This window comes from Hermetia illucens, chromosome 3 (assembly GCF_905115235.1).
Source record: "Hermetia illucens chromosome 3, iHerIll2.2.curated.20191125, whole genome shotgun sequence".
Taxonomy (NCBI): Eukaryota; Metazoa; Arthropoda; class Insecta; order Diptera; family Stratiomyidae; genus Hermetia; species Hermetia illucens.
The window spans coordinates 155,613,597-155,634,064 of record NC_051851.1 but is presented as its reverse complement, the minus strand read 5'-3'; the positions used below and the strand labels follow the sequence as shown (position 1 = coordinate 155,634,064).

General features: G+C 46.8%; 1 protein-coding gene across 1 annotated transcript in view; it reads right to left on the bottom strand.

Moving 5' to 3' along the window:
* LOC119652819 (irregular chiasm C-roughest protein) overlaps window positions 1-20,468 on the bottom strand; it is a 626,589-nt gene that overhangs the window by 53,893 nt on the left and 552,228 nt on the right. The window contains exons 13-15 of the mRNA XM_038057146.1: window positions 15,218-15,329; window positions 2,201-2,282; window positions 1,625-1,766 (exon numbers count right to left, since the gene is read on the bottom strand). Of these exons, the coding sequence (XP_037913074.1) occupies window positions 1,625-1,766; window positions 2,201-2,282; window positions 15,218-15,329 (336 nt within the window). The remainder of the gene's footprint in view (window positions 1-1,624; window positions 1,767-2,200; window positions 2,283-15,217; window positions 15,330-20,468) is intronic.

The following is a 20,468-nucleotide window of genomic DNA, read 5'->3' as shown; positions in this document are numbered from 1 at the left end:
AGAATAATATATCAAGGAAAATCGTTTAGCGAGCGTACATATACCAAAACTTCTTCTCTGAGTAGAATGAAGTGCATGAGGACATGGAAGACGGGAGCCTGAGATCACAATCTCCTTTCTTGAACTCCGAACAGAATATAATCCAATTCCGGTCAATTCAAAAGGTTTTGACCGGTCAGCACCAGGAGCATCCATGGCCAATCGTTAGAATAACAATAGCATCTATTTTTTCCCGTTCGAGTGAATAAATTCTCTGATAAAAATATAATAAAAAACGTATCTGAATCGATAATGCAAAAAAAATCCAGTTTAGATAAAATGGAAGATGTTCGGGCTGGAAGCGACACACAGACTACAGTTGGACCTAACCTCGTTTGCATTGCTATTGTTATTTGCGTCCTTTGCCATAATTTTATTTCGATCCGGTCTAAGGATGTAGTTTAGTCCGTCTTTTCCGTGTTTGATTTTCTTAACAACTACCAAAACCCCTTCTATTGTTCGTCTCGTTTTCCCTGCACAAGACCGTTTCACCAGGGGATATATCTTGTTCGGAGGAAGGATACAGATGGGGGGGGATCGATATGGAAAATCTTCGCTTCGGAAATGGAAAATTCATTTCCTCAGTTTAAGCGTAAAATATATACTTGAAATGTGGAGGAGGGACAAGGACATCAAGATATATTCGTAGATATTTATTTAGATTTAATCCAAGCTCCTGCTGACCAGAGGATTTTAATCTCAAAGGGATTTCGTGCAATTCAAATAGTCCTGCATTACACTATGTTTGAAAATATTATTTTCATCTATTCCATACAATAAAATGAGAACTATGTCCTGTCCTCTTATGCAAAGAACCGGATTTGGATTTTCCACACAAAAGGATACAAGTAAGTTAACAACTAGATTCCAAGAATAAATCCCTGCGAGGCTGAAGTGAGGCTGTTTCGGAAAGCTGGGTTACAAACGAGATCTTCTGGAGATTCGTCCTTGGAGATTAGATATTTAAGTAAAGGTGATAAACAAATACACAGAGTATTGCAATCCATTTAAATTAGAGCTGAGGCGTAATACGTATTCTGTATCGGATAGTGGAGAGATACATGACATGGTTGCTGGGCCGAATGTTTGACATTAGACAGTGATTGAGTTTTCGGATTGGGACCTTTGGGAATGAACGGATAGATAATGATTTTAAGGTGGGTTTAGATCAGAGGAAATACGATTTGAAGATAGATAACCAAAGAAGTGCGCTTGATGGTTTGTATTCGAAAGAACGTTATACAATTTCTGAATGTATACGAGGTTGTGACCTACCCACGTTGGGCGCCGTTTGTTAAAAGATATTTCTTTGGAAATACCGGCCAGCCTTTTTTATTTATTGTTTCTTTTTCTTTTTTAAAAGAAGCATTTAGGATACAGGTATGTAGTTTTTTACCACGAGTACCTCTAGGCAAACTTCAGATGACTCTATGATGCCTTTTAAGCATCAGGGTCTCGATGCTAACTTATTTCCAAGAATCCTTACGTCCCCATTTCAATCTGAACTGTCCTAGGCCTTTTATCTAACTTACAAATACATTCATCACATGTTTGCTATGTTATTTATCGTTTCAAATATATTTACCTTGTGCTTCCCGTTTTCGTTGAGAACATCTCCAATACAAACATTTGCGGTAAGCCTCCATCATATCCAGGAATGCATTGTATTTCAACGCTTAAATCGGTCCGATTGTAAAGGGTACAATTGTTGACGGCACTTGGCAGAACTAAGGGTGGCAAGGAAGCGATGAAGTAGGATGAAAGTTGGGGCGGAAATGAGAAGAACAAGTTTGCATCAGTATAAGGTAAATAACAAATAGCAACAACACAAACTCTGACAAAAAGCAACGTAAATACAATACGAAACCGGAGAGGAGACGAGGACGCTTAGGTAGACAGAGAAATGCAATCATAGAACTCATGTTTTTTGGTTGATTCTGTTTGATGTCTCTGTAGACAAACTTGAAGATTGTCGACAATAGATTTTGTTTGTTAAATTCTTCTTCTTTGTCTACATCGTATTGCTTTCACATATGCATGTTTTCTACAAGTGTACACAGATAACAATGCGAAGGTCTACATAACCTAAGCTGAATTCAATTCATCGTCCTACTTCTCGGATTTCGATTCTCCAACCCGGAAGTTCCTGACTTAAACTTACCTGCTAAAACCACTTGAAACATGCAGGGATGATGTTGCGTTCCGACTTCATTAGTTGCCCAACATGACAATGTTCCATAATCCTGTGAAGCAAAATGAAACAAATTGTAAATTTTATAGCTTTTAATTAAAATAGTTTTACATGAGTAATATTAGGATTCTGAAAGGAGGAATGACGAAGAGTGTTTGATGTTTCTCAGTGTTAACTAAAACTTCCAATTAAATGCTATGAACAGGATCAACAAAACGGGAGGGTGGGGACTACTGGAAGTTGACTTTCCTTGCGCTGAAATGCAAAATTGAAAGGGACTTTTGTAATTCGGAAGCGAAATGTAAGCTATTGAATACATGTTGAGATTACCAGGAATTAGTGCTTCCCCCGAGGCCATTAATTTAGACCAAATATATTACGTTTTTTAGTTCTGCTCTCCGGAACAGACCAGTGTGTGGGGAAGCTTTACAAGGTTATTAGAATTTTACTTTGGGACCTTATTTCTGTTTATCTGTAGGGTGTTTGGTGCTAGGTTTGACATGAGGGTTATTTGGGCTACTCAATTGATTCGAAGTGATGCGCATGCATTCATAACCATCAAATTCTCCAGGAGGTTCCGATATGGGTCCATCTTTTCACTTGATCTCAATATAAGGAATCAGTGTACAAGAGAAATGGTTTTTGTAGACAATACTACACTCCCCTTGCATCTCTGAAGATCTGCTATTATGTAAAGTGCAGTAAATCTTCGTTAATAGTTGGCATAGTGGGTCTACATACGTGGGCCTCTCCTGGCGGGACCACTTTCAACCAAATTGAGCATGTGTTGATCGAACGCAGCCATCTCTCAGCCTTGATGAAAGTCAGAACGTATAGGGGCGCCAATATAGACTCGGATCGCTACCTCGTTGGCATGGTGCTCCGAGCTCGAATAACAACACCACCCAGAATCCCCTCTGACAATCAGGTGAGAGTTAACACTGAAGCCATCCACAATACAACCCTCCGTAACACCTATAAGAGGAAAATGGATGACGCAATATCCGCAGTCAACAGAGATCCTGCAGATGAAGCATCAACAAATGATCTTCACAACCAACTGAAGAACGTTATCATAAAAAAGGCCACAAACATACTTGGCCCCAGCCGCAAAAGGAGTCGGAACGGTTGGTTTGATGATGAATGTAAGCTAGCAACGGAACGGAAGAATGCCGCATACCGAGTAATGTTGCATTCTCAAAGAACGCGGGCACGAGCAGAGATTTATCACGAACTCCGTCGACCGGAGAAGCGACCTCACAAACGGAAAAAGGAAGCCTGGGAGAAGCAAGAAGTCTGTGAACTAGAAAAGTACAGGGAGCAACCGCACCAGGCGCGGAAGTTTTACCAACAAGTCAGCAGGATGAAGCCTTACACACTTCGATGTTCATCCTCCCGAGGCCAAGAGCGAAATCTGATTTCCGACAGAATGGTCATATTAGAACGTTGGGTTGAGTACTTTGATGAGCTACTGAACAACCAGAACATCGACGAGTTGGAGGTCCCGCCAACTGAAAACGACGGACAAATACTGCCACCACCAAGTACAAGAAAAACAGTCCATGCAATTCATCGGCTTAAAAATCATAAGTCGCCAGGGGCCGATGGAATTACAGCCGAATTAATTAAATATGGAGGCGACCAATTACACCAAGTGGTTCTTCAACTTGTGCTCAAGGTGTGGGACAGCGAATCAATGCCTGACGACTGGCAAAGAGGCATTATCTGTCTCATACATAAACAGGAAGATATCACACAGTGCAGCAGTTATAGAGGTATCACGTTGGTGAGTATCATCTATAAGATGTTGGTGAGTATCATCTATAAGATGTTCTTGCTAGGCTAGATAGCGTTATACGTTCAGGACATCATTGGCCCATACCAAACAGGCTTCACTCCAGGCAAATCAGCAACGGATCAGAATTTCTCTGTGCGGCAAGCGATGGAGAGACTGTTGGAATATGAACATCAGTTGCATAATCTTTTCATCGACTTTAAAGCCGCCTATGGGAGCATAAAACGGTACACGGCCATGAGAGAATTCGGTATCCCGACGAAATTGATAACACTGACTAGGCCAACCTTGACCAATGTGCGAGGCCAAATAAAAGTAGTGGAAAAAGTGATCCTTTATACTGAGGTAAATGCGAGGTGTACGGTGCAGTTTAAGTCCACCCAACTACTGGTCTCTGCTGACGATATCAACATCATGGGAAGAACAACCCGAGACGTACAAACTGCTTTCATTCAAATCGAGCAGGCGGCGCGAGATCTTGGGCTCGACATCAATGAAGGCAAGAGAAAATATAATGTGGCAACGTCAGCACTAAAAACCAACTAACCAACAACATCAAATCGCACTAGTCAAACGGGAAGAAGGAAGATAGGAGACTACAACTTGCAGATCGTTGATAATTTGTCCTATCTAGGGTCGAAAATCACAACCGATAACAGCTACTACGACGATAAAATTCGCGCACGGTAATTGTCAGCCAACAGAGCCCCCAGCTTATAAAAACTATTTCGCTGGAAACGTCTCACCATATGGTCAAAACTCTTACTGTGCATGACAATAATCTTCCCAGTCCTCATGTATTCGTCGGAGACTTGGGTCCTTAGCAAGGAAAATTGCGAACTCTTGGCTGCGTTCATGAGAAGAATCCTCCGAAGAATTTTTGGCTCCCTACATGAGGATGGACGATTCCGTAACCGACATAAATGAAATCTATGAGCGATACCATAACCGTCCGGTTGTGGATAAAATCCGGCTCAATAGATGACGGTGGGCGGGTCACTTAATCCGTATGGATGAGGGTGATCCAGCCCGGAAAGTCTATAACAATATCTATGGTAGACAAATTTGACGAGGCAGACCCTGCCTGAAATGGAGCGATGGCGTAGGTCAGGACACCAGACAGGGATATCGATTTGGTGGATCTCGGCGTAAAACGGGGACATCTGGAGTTGCTCATTAAGGCAGGCCTAGACCGGATACCGGTTGTTGCGCCGTTGATGATGATGAGAGTGGGTCTCTTTTTGTTTCATGTTATATGAACTCCTTATCGGAATTATGAGTGTTCCCCCTATTAGAGGATAGGGACAAAAAAGAATTTTCATCTACCACCACTCAAGAAAAAGCTAAAAAGTTGGAAGTACAGAACTACATCAAGTATATGCTGAATCTTCAAATTACAGGATGCAAGGTCTATTTTACATCTCACTTGTTTTGGAATACTATATTTGGTTTGGAAAAATTGCAGCTTCTGAAGCACTCCCCGGTTTATAGTACGTTCGAGTCTGATTTCTTTGGTGTTTACTTCTCATTTGTTTATACACTGAGTAGTAAACCCTCGCTACGATAAACCTTAGAAATAAACACCACTCCCTTATTAGAGAACTATTCTGGAGCTATTTGACATTACCTTCGGGGAACCCCTTTCATCTTCTCGCCTTAGGGATTCAAGAGAAAGTTCTTCGTTCAAAGAACCCCTTGTCATCGTGCCCATTGACCATTAGTCAGCCCTCCCCAACATCTTTCTAATAATGTTGTCCAGAAAAAACTCTATTGTGCCCATAAGAGATTGCTGGCAGGAAAAAAGGTGTGATCAACGTCATCCATCACCCCAATATAGGCCCGCATTCAAGGATAATTTTTTTTTCTGGGGTAGCGTAGGTGAATGCATTTACGCACACAGTGTTGGACTCCCGATTCGGTACGTCGTCGGACTACCAACTAAACATCTCTCCATCGTCAGAGAGCTAGCCTGGAACCGTTTGTCACATTACTTCGGGCTAGTCCCCGAACTCTCCCGCTTTGCGGAGCCTTCAAATCAGGAAATTCCTTTCAGCAACGGGAGGGGAGAGGAGGAAGGGAACTGTCAGTTCAAGGAACCCGCAGCCATCCGGCTCCTCCACCGGTCGAGTTCTATCTTCTTAGCAACGAGAAGGGCCCGAACGTAATGGGTAACACGGTTCCACCTGTCAGCAGTCCTCAGCATCTCTTCGACAATGTTGTCTGGAGAGAGATCCCCTGTGTTTAAATAGAGCTGCTGACGAACCCCATCCCACCTTCTCAAGGATAATAGCTTCCATGTTTCCGGCCCAGTCATCCAATAAGTCTTGCAGTACATCTGCCTCTTGATTCGTCTTGCAAAGGGAGCTGGAATTTTATATGTATATATGGTCGGCCTTCATGAGCAACAACTTCGCTTGAACCCTGCATTTCTTAGAAAGGAGGTTGACGAAGGTCAGCCCCACGGTCTTCATAACACCCGGTTCTGAGGCGGAACGCTAGGCAGACCCAAAGTTCAAACCTCTTTGTTTCTGTAGTTGCGCAAGGTGCTTAAGTTGTTAAGAGTTGCACTGGGAAACTTCGCGCTCAAAAAGGCATCTTCCGCTGTAGGTTGGGAAGTGGGGCCCTGAATATTTTTCTTACCCCAATTAAGGCTTAAACTCTTCCTGCATTCCTTTTTTATCGATATTTTGATCTGCTCGAAACAGTTCATCTTCGAATCGGGTGTCTATACGAGGTACTCACTGCTGAATTTGACTCTATAAGCATCCTCCGATTGCCTTAGGGCGTAGAGTGTGAGGACGAGAGGATTCCTTTTCTATTTAGTAAAGATTATCTCTACGTGTGATATCAGCGTACCAAGTTATCTTTGCTACTGTTTAACAGTGCGTCCGGCAGAACATATCGTTTCGCGGAGTCTTCTCTTGATGAGCTTCCTGAACACGATCCCGGCTGTGTCGAGCTTACAGAGTTTTTGGAATGTATGCGGCTACTGAAGGTTTTCTTCGTCATTATGGATCAACATCAGCCTTATCGTCTTCCAGTGGCAAAGAAAAATACCCTACTTCAGGCAAGCGTTTGAATGCACAGAAAAGTAGGTCCAGCCGATTGTGAAACACTGGTTTGTATACCTCTCCCGGAATAATGTTGACGCTGGCGACTTCTTATTGTTCGTGGAGAGGACTGCCACTTCTAGTCATAGTGAAAAGTGGCGACTTTGACATGGTTTGCATAACCCGAACGGGACGCGCCTGGTTGTTTGGATGCGTCTGAATAGGTTCCACCATCTACGTACTGAACCCCCAGAATGAGTCTTATCCATTAAAAGTTGACTAAGAAAAAAAAAATTCTGTTCAATTCCCAGCACCCTTATTTTCAAGGCAAATTTTCCAGAGATCGCTTTTCACGGAGTAATGAACATGATCGAAAAGGATTGTGGAAGGTTTCCAATTTACTGGAAGTATTACCCAGTGTTTGACACTGCAACAGAGACCTCTGATGTATATGAAAGCTTTCTATGAGCAACTAGTTGAGAGTTCAGGATTGACTTTGTAAAAACGGCATTGTGATCGAAATGGGTGATCTTAATGTCAAGGCTTTAATGATACCTGGTTCGGAAATGTGACCAGTAAACACTATTTCGTAATGGTGGTAACAATAGTGGGCACGTTTGCGTTGAAACCAACTACTCACATTGGCCACGATCAGCAATAGTTTCAGGAGTTGTCTTCTGGCTGTATGAAACAAGTGGTTGAAATGGGCTTCAAGCTAGAACATCACGTTTCTAACGCCGAACCACATCAGCTCCTTCAATATGAGCTTTTTATAAGCTCGGGTGGCTATTACTCGTCCCGAATGGCACACATAAATCCCTCCGTCTCAGCAAAGAGCTTCCCAGGAGACAGCCATCTGTTTCACAAATGCAAATCGACATATGGCGCCCAAAGCAACTATCGTGTTTACTATGGGTTGCCATCGACTTCCATTCATCGATCCGCTCTTGGTTCGACTTCACCTCCACTCAGAAGATTGAAAGATCGATCCTTCAAGTTAATGGAGTCAACCCACAACCTGCCTTACAGACAGCCGTATTTTTTTTTTTTTGGGAGTAGGGTAGGTGAATGCGTTTACGCACAGAGTGTTGAACTCCCGCAACAGCACGCTGGCGGACTACCAACTAAACACCTTCCTGTCATCAGAGAACTAGCCTGGAACCGTTTGACATATTACCTCCGGCTAGCCCTCCCGCTCTCCCGGCTTTGGGAGCCTTCAAGTCAGGGAATTCCTTTCACCAACGGGAGGGGAGGGGAGGAAGGGAGTTGTTAGTTCAGGGAACCCCTTACCGTCCGATCCCTCTGCCGGTCGAGTTCAATCTTCTTCGTAGTAAGAAGAGCCCGAACATAATGCGTAATACGATTCCAGCTGCCAGCGCTCTTCAGCATCTCGCTGACAATGTTGTCTGGAGAAAGCTCCCCTGTGTCTGCATAAAGCTGCTGAGAAAAGCCGTCCCACCTTTCGCAAGAGAAAAAAGTGTGTTCAGCGTCGTCCGCCACTCCATTGCAGAACACACAATCAGAAGATCGCGTCTTCCCAACCCTGTGCAGGTAAGTCTGAAAACCTCCATGCCCACTTAGAAGTTGGGTAAGGAAGTAATCAATCTCACCGTGCTTTCTGTTCAACCATGGGTCTAATTTGTCGATGAGCCGCGCAGTCCACTTGCCCCTTGGCTCATTTTGCCAAGAAAGTTGCCACTCGCTAAGGGTGCGTTGACGTTCTTCACGGGCAACCACTTCTCTTAAGTTTTCGCTCTTACGGCGATAGATAGCTTTGCGCTCCTTGGCAAGGAGGGCAACGGGGATCACTCCTGCAATCACCATCATAGCCGGCTCGGAGACGGTGCGATAAGCAGACGCCACTCGCAAAGCTCCCCGCCTCTGCACTTGGTGAGGCGTTTACGATGCACCTCCTTGTCAAGGGCATCAGCCCATACCTCCGCACCATAGAGAAGGATGGACTGCGTTGCTCCCATGAGGAGACGTCTCCTAGTGGATATAGGGCCGCCGACATTCGCCATTAGCCGACTCAAGGCCGCGACTCCTGCTGCAGCCCTGTCCGCGGCTGCTTTGATTTGCTCGAAGAAGCTCATCTTCGAGTCGAGCATTAAACCAAGGTATTTAATCGCTGGTTTTGACTCTATAGTGAACTCGCCGATCGATATGGGACGCAAGGTCGGGATTCTCCTTCTGGTCAGGATGACTACTTCGGCTTTTTCCAGCGCAAGGCTGAAACCGTGAGCAGTCATCCATCCGCTTACCCGTCGCATCAATATGCCAAGTCTGCTTTGCGCCTGTTCAACAGTGCGTCCGGCAACAAGTGCCGCAGCGTCGTCTGCATAACCGACCAGGCGCGACTCTCCGGGCATATCGAGTCTCAGCAGACTATCGTAGGAAGCGTTCCAGAGGTGCAGCCCTAGGATGGATCCCTGCGCTACTCCCGACGTGATTTCCATCCTCCTCTGGCCCTCTAGCGTCTCATAGAACAGGGAGCGGTCGTTCAGATAATCCCTCAATATCCGCAAGAGATAGCTTGGCACGTGAAAGGAGTTCTCTAGTGTGCCTAGCATATCTGTCCATCTTACGGAATTGAAGGCATTTCTGACATCAAGCGTTATGAGGAGCACTATCTGTCGAGATCGGCGGCTGTATGCCTCGGCTCGATGAACTGCATCTACGACCTCCATAACAGCATTCACTGTAGATCTCCCTGTCCTGAACCCAAACTGCCTTTCGGATAAATCCCCGGCAGCACGGATCGCTTCAGCGAGTCTACCCCTGATGAGCTTCTCGAGCACTTTTCCGACCGTGTCAAGCATGCACAGCGGCCGGTATGCAGACGGGAGCTCCGGGTCTCCTTTACCCTTACTGATCAACGCGAGTCTGGCCACTTTCCAGCGACAAGGAAAAATGCCCTCCTTCAAGCTCGCGTTGAACGCTTCGAGCAGCAATTCTGGTTGTTGGCGGAACACCAGTTTGTAAACTTCCGCCGGGATGCCATCAGGACCTGGCGCCTTCCTGTTTTTCTTAGTGAGAACCGCTTTTTCGAGTTCTCCTATTGAGAAAAGGGGGCAATTCACGACGCTTTCCGTGCTATTTACATCAACCCGTACAGGGTGTCTGGGGAACAATGCCCGCATAATGCGGTCCATCTGGTCGGTGCTCAATATGCAGGGCTTCCCAGAGCCCCGATCTTCCAAATGTTTTGTGCCAAACGGCGGAGCTTATGACACTCCTTCTGTAGGTCGGCAATTTCCGCCGTCCACCAGTACATAGAAGGCTTGTCACGCCTGGGGCCTCTCCGGGGCAGAAGCCTCACACGCCGTCGTTATCAGATTCATCGCTGAATTTACGACGGTGTCAGCTGCGACACCACCACCCCCCGGAGTGCCCCCCAGCGCAGCCCTAACTGCTCCAAGAGCTTCGACGAACCTTCCGATGTTCACCCTCGCGACATTCCACAGGCAGGGGGAACGGGGGACGGGTCTTTGTTTCGGTATTGCTCGCTAATCACCACTAGATCAGCATTTCCTTCCGCAGCGAACTGTGCTAGCAACTGGTGAGCGGTTGCACTCCTGTGCATGTTAATTTGCAAAATGCGGATCATGGCGTTCGCACCCTGGCCCTCTCCAATTCCGCCCTGAAGATCGGACACCGTCCCGAGCCCGCAGTGTGTGCAACGCTTTCGCCAGACACGCCACGATCCCTGCAGAGAACATAACTCTCGCTTTCCTTGCAAGTCTTCGCTTGATGACCCACTTGGCCGCATCTCCGGCATGCTGTCCCGCAGTGTGTGCGACGCTTTCGCCAGACGCGACACGATCCCTGCAGAGAACACAACTCTCGCTTTTCTTGCAAGTCTTCGCTTGATGACCCACTTGGCCGCATCTCCGGCATGCTGTCCTCCTGTCCGGACCCTTCCAAGCTGCTAACGTGTGTCCATAGTCCAGACACCTGTAGCACTTGGTGGGGACTATCCGCATTCGTACCCTGCATACTACCCATCCGATTTTGATTCTCCCGCTGTTAAGGAGTTTCCTCGCATATTGCTCGGGGACTTCCACCACGGCGAGTTTTTGGCCTCGACCATTTACAGAGGTAATACCTACCCGGGCATTGGTCACCTCTGGACATTCACGCTTTAGCGCCTCCTCTACTTCGGACTTTTCTGTGAGGCAGTCAAGATCCCGTATTTCTAGAGAGCACATGGGTTCTAGACTAGATACAAGAGCCTTCTCCTCCAATAGCCCCTTGACCGCTTCGCTGAACGTGCTCTTGTTGGTCGTCTTTGGGCCCAGTTCGACGAGAACTCCACCACTCCTCGTTTTCCGTATCGAAGACACCTCTGCTCCGTTCTCCTCGGGTTTCATCCTGTAGCGGATTTCACTAAGGACTTCCGCAAATGTCTTGCCTTCCGTCGGCTTAATGAGCAGGGCCGACGGTCTAGTCCTTCTTCGTTTCCTCGTTTTTTTCCGCTACTGGCTTTGGGTTGGCAGCCTCCTTGTTTTTGGACAGACGTGTCTCTGTCGACGGAGTCCGTTGTTTCTTTTTATCCTTTTTCGCCTTCTTTTTTTGGGCTTTGGAGACAACTTCGATAAAGTCTCCTTCAGGCACGACGTTCTCTTTCCGCTTTTTCCCCTGTTCACTTTGCAGAGGGCTATCTGCGATTCGTTTGACGCAAGCAGTATTCTCAGCGGGGAGTACGATTATTTCTGCTCTACAATCGTCTTCCGCTGCTCTCCACGTTCGTCTATAAAAGGAAATGCGGTCCAGTGGTTCCTCCAGTTCCATCAGCCCGTTTTTGACGCCTTTGCTGACGTTCCTCTGAAGGAACGTTGCCGACCGCATACGTTTCACCACTGCTGCGCACTTTCTGATGAGCCTTTCCTCTTCAGCTCTAGCGAGGACGGTCGAATGCACTCCCACTCGATTTGTGTCCAAATCCATTTGCTCAGGACTAGCGTTTCTCACTGAGCTTACTTCCAAAACAGGGGCACTGCAAGGTAATGGAGTTGCCATCTCCGCACGGTCAGTCGCGCCACTTGATGAGGCTTCCTCTTTATTTGGGCGCCCCGGTGTCTCATCGGGTATATCAGCCCTCGTTGCCTCTTTCACTGATCGCTGCGGTGAACGACGCATTTTTGTGCTCCGCCCAAACGCACCAGCTCTTCCTCCTTGTCTGTTGTTTCCTCGTTTTTTTTTATAATTTTCTGAATATTCTCCATGAAAAAGGTACCAGCGCATCGTGTGCAAGGGAGCGGGCCGCAATAGTCAAGAACGGGTATACACTCGGGGACACAGCCCCTACGCCAGTTCCCTGAGGCCTGATCTACGCTTAGCTGGCCCCGGAATTCACGGACGGATCAGCGCTCGCTCGGGGCAACGCGGTCTACTAACACCGGTTCAATGCACACTTCCCGACCTGGGTCCCGAAGAGGCAGGCTCCTGATACACGTCGCAACTACCACCTTGGCAGAGCTACGCTCACATTTCCCCGTCGACGCCGACAGAGAGTTGTCGACGGCTCCGGAGACTCCCAGTGTGTCCCGACGTGTACCGGTCATTCGCGGTTCGCTCTTCACCGAGAAGCTTTCTCGAGGCTACTACCTAGGACGCAGGTATGCTGCCAGCTAGGGGGCAGAACTACTTACTCGGGCACCTCGGGGACGTCACACCCCGTATCGTAAGCGACCCGTTTAAAAATCCCTAACGACCCTTGAGGGGAGACAGCCGTATGCAAGGCATTTACCTGCTCTTTGCTGTAAAAATAAACGTGTGGTGAGTCGACTTGGCAATGATGTTGTCACGTCAACCATGCTCCTACCTCCGATGTCACAACGCTGGTTCATCCGCCCCATGGCAGAGTTTGGATGATGCATTCGGAATTTGGACATAGTTGTGCGTATCCGCCGCTGTACGTTTTCCAGATAGGTTTTCGTCCACGGCAATATCCCGAATGTACAAGCCAGTGAAGGGACAGCGAATACATTCAATGCGCTTAGTTTGTTCTTCCCCGAGAGATGCGATTTCATTACCAACTTTATACGCCGCAGGAATTCGGATAGCAGAGCATCATTCAGAAAATCAACCGGAGCATGCATTTCTTGCAGAATTCCTAGGTATTTGTAGAAGTTTGCCTCGATGTGGAGGTCACCAATGCTATGTCCGGCATGCAGCTCGTGTTGCCCAATACGGATGGCTTGGATTCGAAACTTATCTAATTCAAATTCTATTCGAATATGACAGCTGATTATATCTACTATTGGCAGCAAGCCTCTAAGGTGGTCGTCAGTGCTCTCCGCCTCTCCCTATATGAATGGGCTCTAAGGTATTGGTACCTCCAGATGCGTGCACTAATAAGGTGACATGCCACCCTTCCATGATTGTCGCCGAAAACTTTATTAGTCTGGGATCAATGCGATACAGACGAAGGACATCGATTATCCAGGTATGCGGTACGCTGTCGAAAGCCTTGGCATAACCGATATAGCAACTAAAGAAGTTTCTTTGGCCTCTAGTTGATTGTCCTACAACTGGCGAGTCGATAATGAGTTGTTCTTTTTAATTCCTTGAACCGGCTCGGTAGCCCTTCTGTTCCTCGTAGAGGATGTTCTTGGTATTGAGGTAAGCATTGACGCTTTCACTAATAATGAACGTTATGAATTTGTAGAGGGTTAGTAAGCAAGTAATCGGTCTTTTGTCTGCGAGATCCCGAAATTCCTCCGGTCTTTATGCTATGTGCCAGCCAATCATGAAGAATTTTTTATACCCAGAAGTTCTGCACCCGATCAAGACCTAGGTCTCTCTAGTTCTTCGAGCTGTTTATGGCTCGTCGAACTTCATTTCCAGTAGCATCCGCAAAATTTATGTTCGGCATAGTGACATTGCGGGTGTCTTCGGCTGTACTCCACTGGGCGGGTAACCCCCAAAGTCCACTCCAATATTCTTTCACTTCCGTCACCGAAAGCTGTACTGTCTGGGCACTCTTTTGGGATTCGTTGACTGATCTGGAAAACTCTCTTGGTTCCTCGGGTACTTTGCAGTCTGGACACGTCTGTAGTGGTTTGCGCCATACCGTCGTAACCGACTGCATAAGACTGCCTAAGTTTCTGCTTTAGTGTGTCCAGAATTTCAACTATGTTTGTCTCACTGGGAATGGCATAGTTCCTGTAACCCCTCTGCACTTTATTCTTCACTCGTTTGCTGGCATTGTCAGAGCTGAATTGAGTCAACCTAGCAATGTCCTGCCTTAGTGAGGCCCACTGACGTTTTCAGACGAATTTTCCACGATGAATGTCTCTCTGGTCACTCGAACCAATACCGCGAAAGCGAAACTTCCGACAGTGCAATCTGATAACCGTAACTGCACCACAATACAGAATTGATTGTAGTTGCAGAGCGGCATATCAGCGCACAGTCGAGATGCCTGGGAATACCTGGTCTATGCAAAGGATCTATAAACGTTCTATGGAATTCGTCCCGAACCTCAGCGGAGACGTCAGCCGGACGGTGGCTTCGGAGAATACTGAAACTGTTGCCTGTTGCCTCTGTCCCCATCGACTCTTGGTCTCCAGTTTTCATGATGACCTGAAGTTGAATACATTCCCTGGTGGTGGCCGGGATTGTTTCGCTGGTCGTAACGAAGCGGTACTCGTCTGTAACACGCTGCACAGTCATGCGTCCGAATTGCCGGAAGCGCTCGACGAATTTCATGTTGCCATTATTACTAGTTTTGGTGACAGGACTACATAATTTTTTTGGTATGTCCTTTGGAGGTAAAGAATTTTCATGGTATTCCCTTGAAAGTAGATACCTTTTTACGAGTCTAGGCAACTTTGCCCTGTGTTTTCTCTCTGGCCGGAGAGCTTGCTAGACAACGTTTCTCCTGGTGATCCATCAACGGAGCCTGCTGGTGTGAACAGGTTGCTGAAACTGAAATCCGCCCGCCGGAAACTTGGCCATGACGTATTTCGAGCAAGGAATGTAGCTGCGAGTTAGGTTACAATACCGAGGATCATTTTTGTTTTGCAAATTTGAATCCCATACTTGACAAAGATGGCGCCTTTTTAGTGGGAGCCTGTTCAAGGATATCAATTTGGGATTGGGATTATCGGTATCATCACTCAGTTGTCTTAGAATTACCTGATCTGTCACCGGCGTGTATTTTAATATGCTCCTGGTTCCGTTTATCGTAAATCGTTCATTGCCTACATCCAGTGTTTCTCCAGAATTATTGAACTTCCATCGAAAATTTCTGAAAAGATACAAAACGAAACTGGTTAGATAAGATTAAAGAAAACAAGATGCAAGTGAAGAATAATAGCAGAGCGAATCGATTTGAACGGCTGGGCTCAATGCGATGTGCAATTTGTGTTTAATGTTCCATGAGTTGCACGAATCTTCCTAATATCGAATCTCTTTTAACAAAATACCGAATTAGTTCCTGGAACGCGTCAATATTTCTCTTTCAGTTAAACGAAGCAGAACTACGAAAAGGCAAAGACATGCTTCCATTGCGAAGATTCCACTACACTTGAGCTTTCTTTACCGGATCCAAAATAAAGGATCCTTTAAACGGAGCTAACAATGCCCGAATTATCAGAAACAAATTTCCCATTTCGAGCATATCCGAAAACTACAAGAGTGAGAAATTTATCAAGATTACCATCACTGGAGAAAGCTGGCAGCGGATTCCGGAACAGCGAACGGTATAATTCGTTCAGTATCTACGCGCAAAAGGAATGCGAAAACGAAATCAGCAGGAATCAGCTAAACGTACTCAAATACCAACGCCATCCTAGTCTGGCTCCTTGGAAACGGCGAAGGCAATTAAGGATTTCTTCGTTCTCCGGGAATCAAGTGCATACCGTGCAGGCACGTCTATATCAAACGACTACCCTCGTATATCCATAAAAGTTCAAAGTGCATGGTAGTGTCTGTTCATGCCTTTCTTGCTTGCTTGCATTCACTGAGCCATATTCCGGATAATTATTCCGAAAGATTTATAGCTCGCTCTTGATAAGTTTTAATAGAGACTTTTTCGGAATAGTTGAGCGATAATAATGGCTCCGGAATGCAGTCAAGGATGTGATGGTAGCGAGCAGAGGCGGAGGACTTGAACACTTTGCACTTTGACATTCACGACGATTTTGGGTTCTGTGAGAATCCTTGGGTGCTCTTCGTGGAAAGTCAGTCATCACACGACGTGTCCCTACGTACAGCCACATTTTGGCGACGGCATTGCAATAGCAACAACATCCTCCGAAATCTGGCAGATACGAGGATAATAGACAAGTGGAAAATTGCTGGAGAAAAGTTTCTTCTCCATTGTTTTGCTCCACTTCCAGCCGGATGAGCAAGATGAGATAATATCGTAGAAGGGGTGAAAACACTTGAATGAATCAAAGGACAAGAGACATTCTTTTCCGAGTGATTTTCATTGTAATGAGGTAAGTTTCTCCCGGAAAGTTTGATATGTACAATGCGGAAGTAGATCTTGTTCATAAATCAGAAAGGCATATTGATTACATTTGGGCGTTAGTGAACGAAATGGATAAGATTGTGCTGGTGGTTTGGGCGCAAACTAATTTCTGAAATATCTTTTGGGAGTCTTCGTCACCATGGCAAAGGAAGTCCGTATTTCGTCCGATAGAGAGAAATGACGATACTCCCAGGTACGATATGAGCTATCAATAATATCTACCGGCCTTTCCTGTCGGTTCTTGCTCTATTAGTTCAAGATTGGCTTGGACTTCACAGCGAATTTACAACGACCTTTAATCACCTTTCTTCTGTAACACCGGTCACTGTCACCGGGAGATCTATATATTATCACTTCGGCCTACCAGTAGAGAATGCACTCAAACTGTTAGCAGCAGGGAGAGTGACAATAGGCTGGGTGCCTTAGATGCCTTGGCTTCGGTCACATTGCAAAAGCATGCATTAGCCCAAATGACAGGTCGAAACAATGCAGGAGATGCGGATTGGAAGGCCATATCAGCAAGGACTGCGGAGATGACCATCATCAGCATATTGCAGGCAGGAGCAGGTGCCCGGAATACAGGAGAGCCCTTAACACAAATCGCAGATGAGATTGATACAGATCAACCTTAACCACTGCGAGGCGGCGCAGGATCTACTCTCGCAAACCATCCGCGAGAAAAACATCGATGTGGCCATAAAAAGTGAACCATATCGAAACCACGGTGGTAATATGTGGCTTGTGGGGAACAAGCTTTGGAGGAAATAATAGGGCACCCGGAGGAGGGCTTCATCAGAGCGAAGGTGAAAGGCGTTCACATCTACAGCTGCTATGCTCCACCCAGCGCTACACTCGCCGAGTAGGAGAAAATACTTGCCGCTCTTGTTTTGGATGCAAAAGGACGTCGGCCGACCATAATAGCAGGCGATTTCTATGCATGAGCTCTTGAATAGGGCAGCCGGACAACTAATGTGAGGGGACGTGTTCTCCCCGAAGTATTTGCGGAACTAGACGTGGTACTGGCGAATGTTGGGGCTTCATATACTTTTCGGGGAAGGGGCATGGGGTCTATAGTGGACCTGACATACGTGAGTGCCACTTTAACCAGTGGAGTCGCTTGGCATGTCGGTGAAGACTATACTCACAGCGACCAAACGGCAATCTGCATAGAAATCAAGAGCGGATCTCTCTCTCGAAAACTCTTTTTCGAGGTTTTCGCAAAATGCGGGTGGTATGCTTGGCTGGACAGCGAAAGCTTTCGAGGGTGACACGTTTTCCGCGGTGCTCAAACCCAACATATTCCTGAATGGTACGGTTAGAGAAAAAGCCACCCAAATTACCCGATGGGTGACGGAAGCATGCGATGTTACTATGCCCAGAAGGCGATTGCTGTCCAGTAGGCAACCCAACTACTGGTGGAGCAACGAAATCGCAAGTTTGCGAGCCACATGTTTCCGGGCAAGGAGGCTTTGCTAGAGGCTCAGGGGAAAGCCCGGTGGCGACGGACGAGAGGAGACACACAGGCAACTGCGCCTTAAAGAAGCCATTCGGAGGAGCAAAAGGAGCAAAAAGAACTGCTTTAAACAGCTGTCTAACCACGCCGACATAAACTCTTGGGGCGAGGCCTATAGAGTGGTAATAAAAAGGCTGCGGAGATCACACTAGGTGACCTGTTCGCGCCTTCTGAATACCTCCAGTAACTGTGGAGGAACTGCGGGAAATATGTGGTAGGATCGGTGACAACAAGGCCCAGGGTTTGGATGGTATCCTCAACTGAGCTTTGAAACTGGCAATGAAGACCAGGCTCAACCTTTTCGTCAACACCTTCGCGGTGTGCCTAAAAGAAGAAATATTACTTGCCCAGTAGAAAAAGTAAAAGTTGGTGCTGCTTCCGAAACTTGGCAAGCCACTTTGAAACCCAGCGTCGTATTGTCCTATCTGCCTGCTGGATACAATGGCGAAGACGGTGGAGAGAGTCATCTAGGGTGTGGCCTGAGCGGAAACATGGGGAAACCAATTACCACATTACCCAGTTCCTCACGGGACACGGTGGTTGCTAGAGGCAGCATCTGCCCCGCTTTGGGTTGGATGATTCTCCGAATTGTCCCAGATGCGATGGCATACCGGAGGATCCAGAGCATGCGATGTTGCACTGCTCAAGATTTGCGATGGAGAGGAGGAGCTTAAACCAGGTGCTGGGCAGAAGCGGACCCCGGAGAGCTTCGTTGCGGAGATAAGTCCGAGGAGCAGTGGCTTGCGGTTTGCTCCGCAATCATGCAAATGCAGGAGGAGTTGCTGCAGGAACAAAGAAAGAGGAAAGGCGCAAATAGGAGAAGGACAAGTGACTAAGAGCAAACTTACCCCGCGAAGTAATACCTTAATGGTGGTCCCGTGGGGCTGGGGTTGGAGAGACCGGGGGTGGTTTTTAGTGGGTGCGAATCTCATACGCGACCGCTGATGCTCCGGCGTTTGGGCGGCGGAGCTGGGGCGGACGTGATCTCAGATTTTTCACCTCTGTGTACGAACAAAAAAAAAATATATCCAACAGATGGCCATCTGGATGTCTGTAGCTCCTTGAAAATCCTTTATTTTCAACGAAAATTCCATCTGAACATTCTGTATCTAAGCAAAGTGAGATAGTGGGACTCTAGAGAGTACTCATCCCCCTCATGTCACACTTAAGATAATGTAATTTTGTTTTCCGGAAAGGCATGTGGTAAAAAACGCGACCTGGTGTTGAGCTGCAGCTGTTGACTACCGTAAGGCATGGTCTATTGATCTGGAGTTGGATTCTGGCCGGATCTTGTCTGCAAGATTTCAGTCCAGTTTCGGTTGACTGGGTAGGGGCATTTAATGAGATCAATTAACTCAACCTGGATGAAGTGGCGTTCCACAACTGGTGCTCTTTGTGATCGACGTGTCAACAAACGTCTCAAATCTAAAATTTACCGCAATGGCGTCCGTCCAGCCGCTCCCTATGGTTCTGAGTGTTGGCCGACTATAAAAGACAATGAACGGCGTCTTGCGGTAATGGAGGCGAAGATGCTACGTTGGATTAGTGGCGTCACACGTTTAGATCACATCCGAAATGAGGATATCCGCGATCGTTATGGGGTTGCACCGATCGTGGAAAAGTTGCGAGAGAGACGTCTTCGATGGTATGGCCACGCAATTCGTGCATACGAGAATTCACTTGCCAAGATTGGTCTGAACATCGAAGTCGATGGTAAACGACAAAAAGGCCATCCGAAACAACGGTGGCTTGATACGGTGGATGGGGGTTTGAAAGCCTCGAGATTCCACCCAGATCAGGCATTCGATAGAGTCAAATGGCGAAGCCGATCACGACGAGCGGACCCCGCTTGTGAACGGGACAAAGGCTGAAGAAAAAGAAGATGAATTATATTGAGATCAGCAGTAGATTTAGGCATTGTCTTCTGAATATGCATAAGAAACTGATGCTGACATCAGCCTCGAAAAATTGGCTTCCTTGTCATTGCTGCAGGGGATCAGAGGAATTTAAACTCCCAGGCGGAGTTCCCCATTTGCATTTGGTTGCATTTTAGTATCGACTCTTTGTTTTCGTTATTCATGTCGTCTTGGCTGGAGGACGTTCATTGGATTACCACGCCTATGTCGATGACGCCTATTTGCTGTGTCAAAGCAGGCAAGCAGAGTCAGACTGATTCAACATGCAGTCTCAAAATCACCATCAATACTGCTCCCACAAGCCGCTGCTTCATCGAGCGACAGCGTAGCCTCCGCTTCTGAGACGCCGCTGACTAACCCTGCTTATACCCTCCCGGCAACTGCGGCCGACAATACTGGCGCCATACCCAAGCTGTCCCGGTCGACTTATTCTCTGCCTCTATCTGCCACGCACTGTGTGCATCTATAAAACATGGTACCATC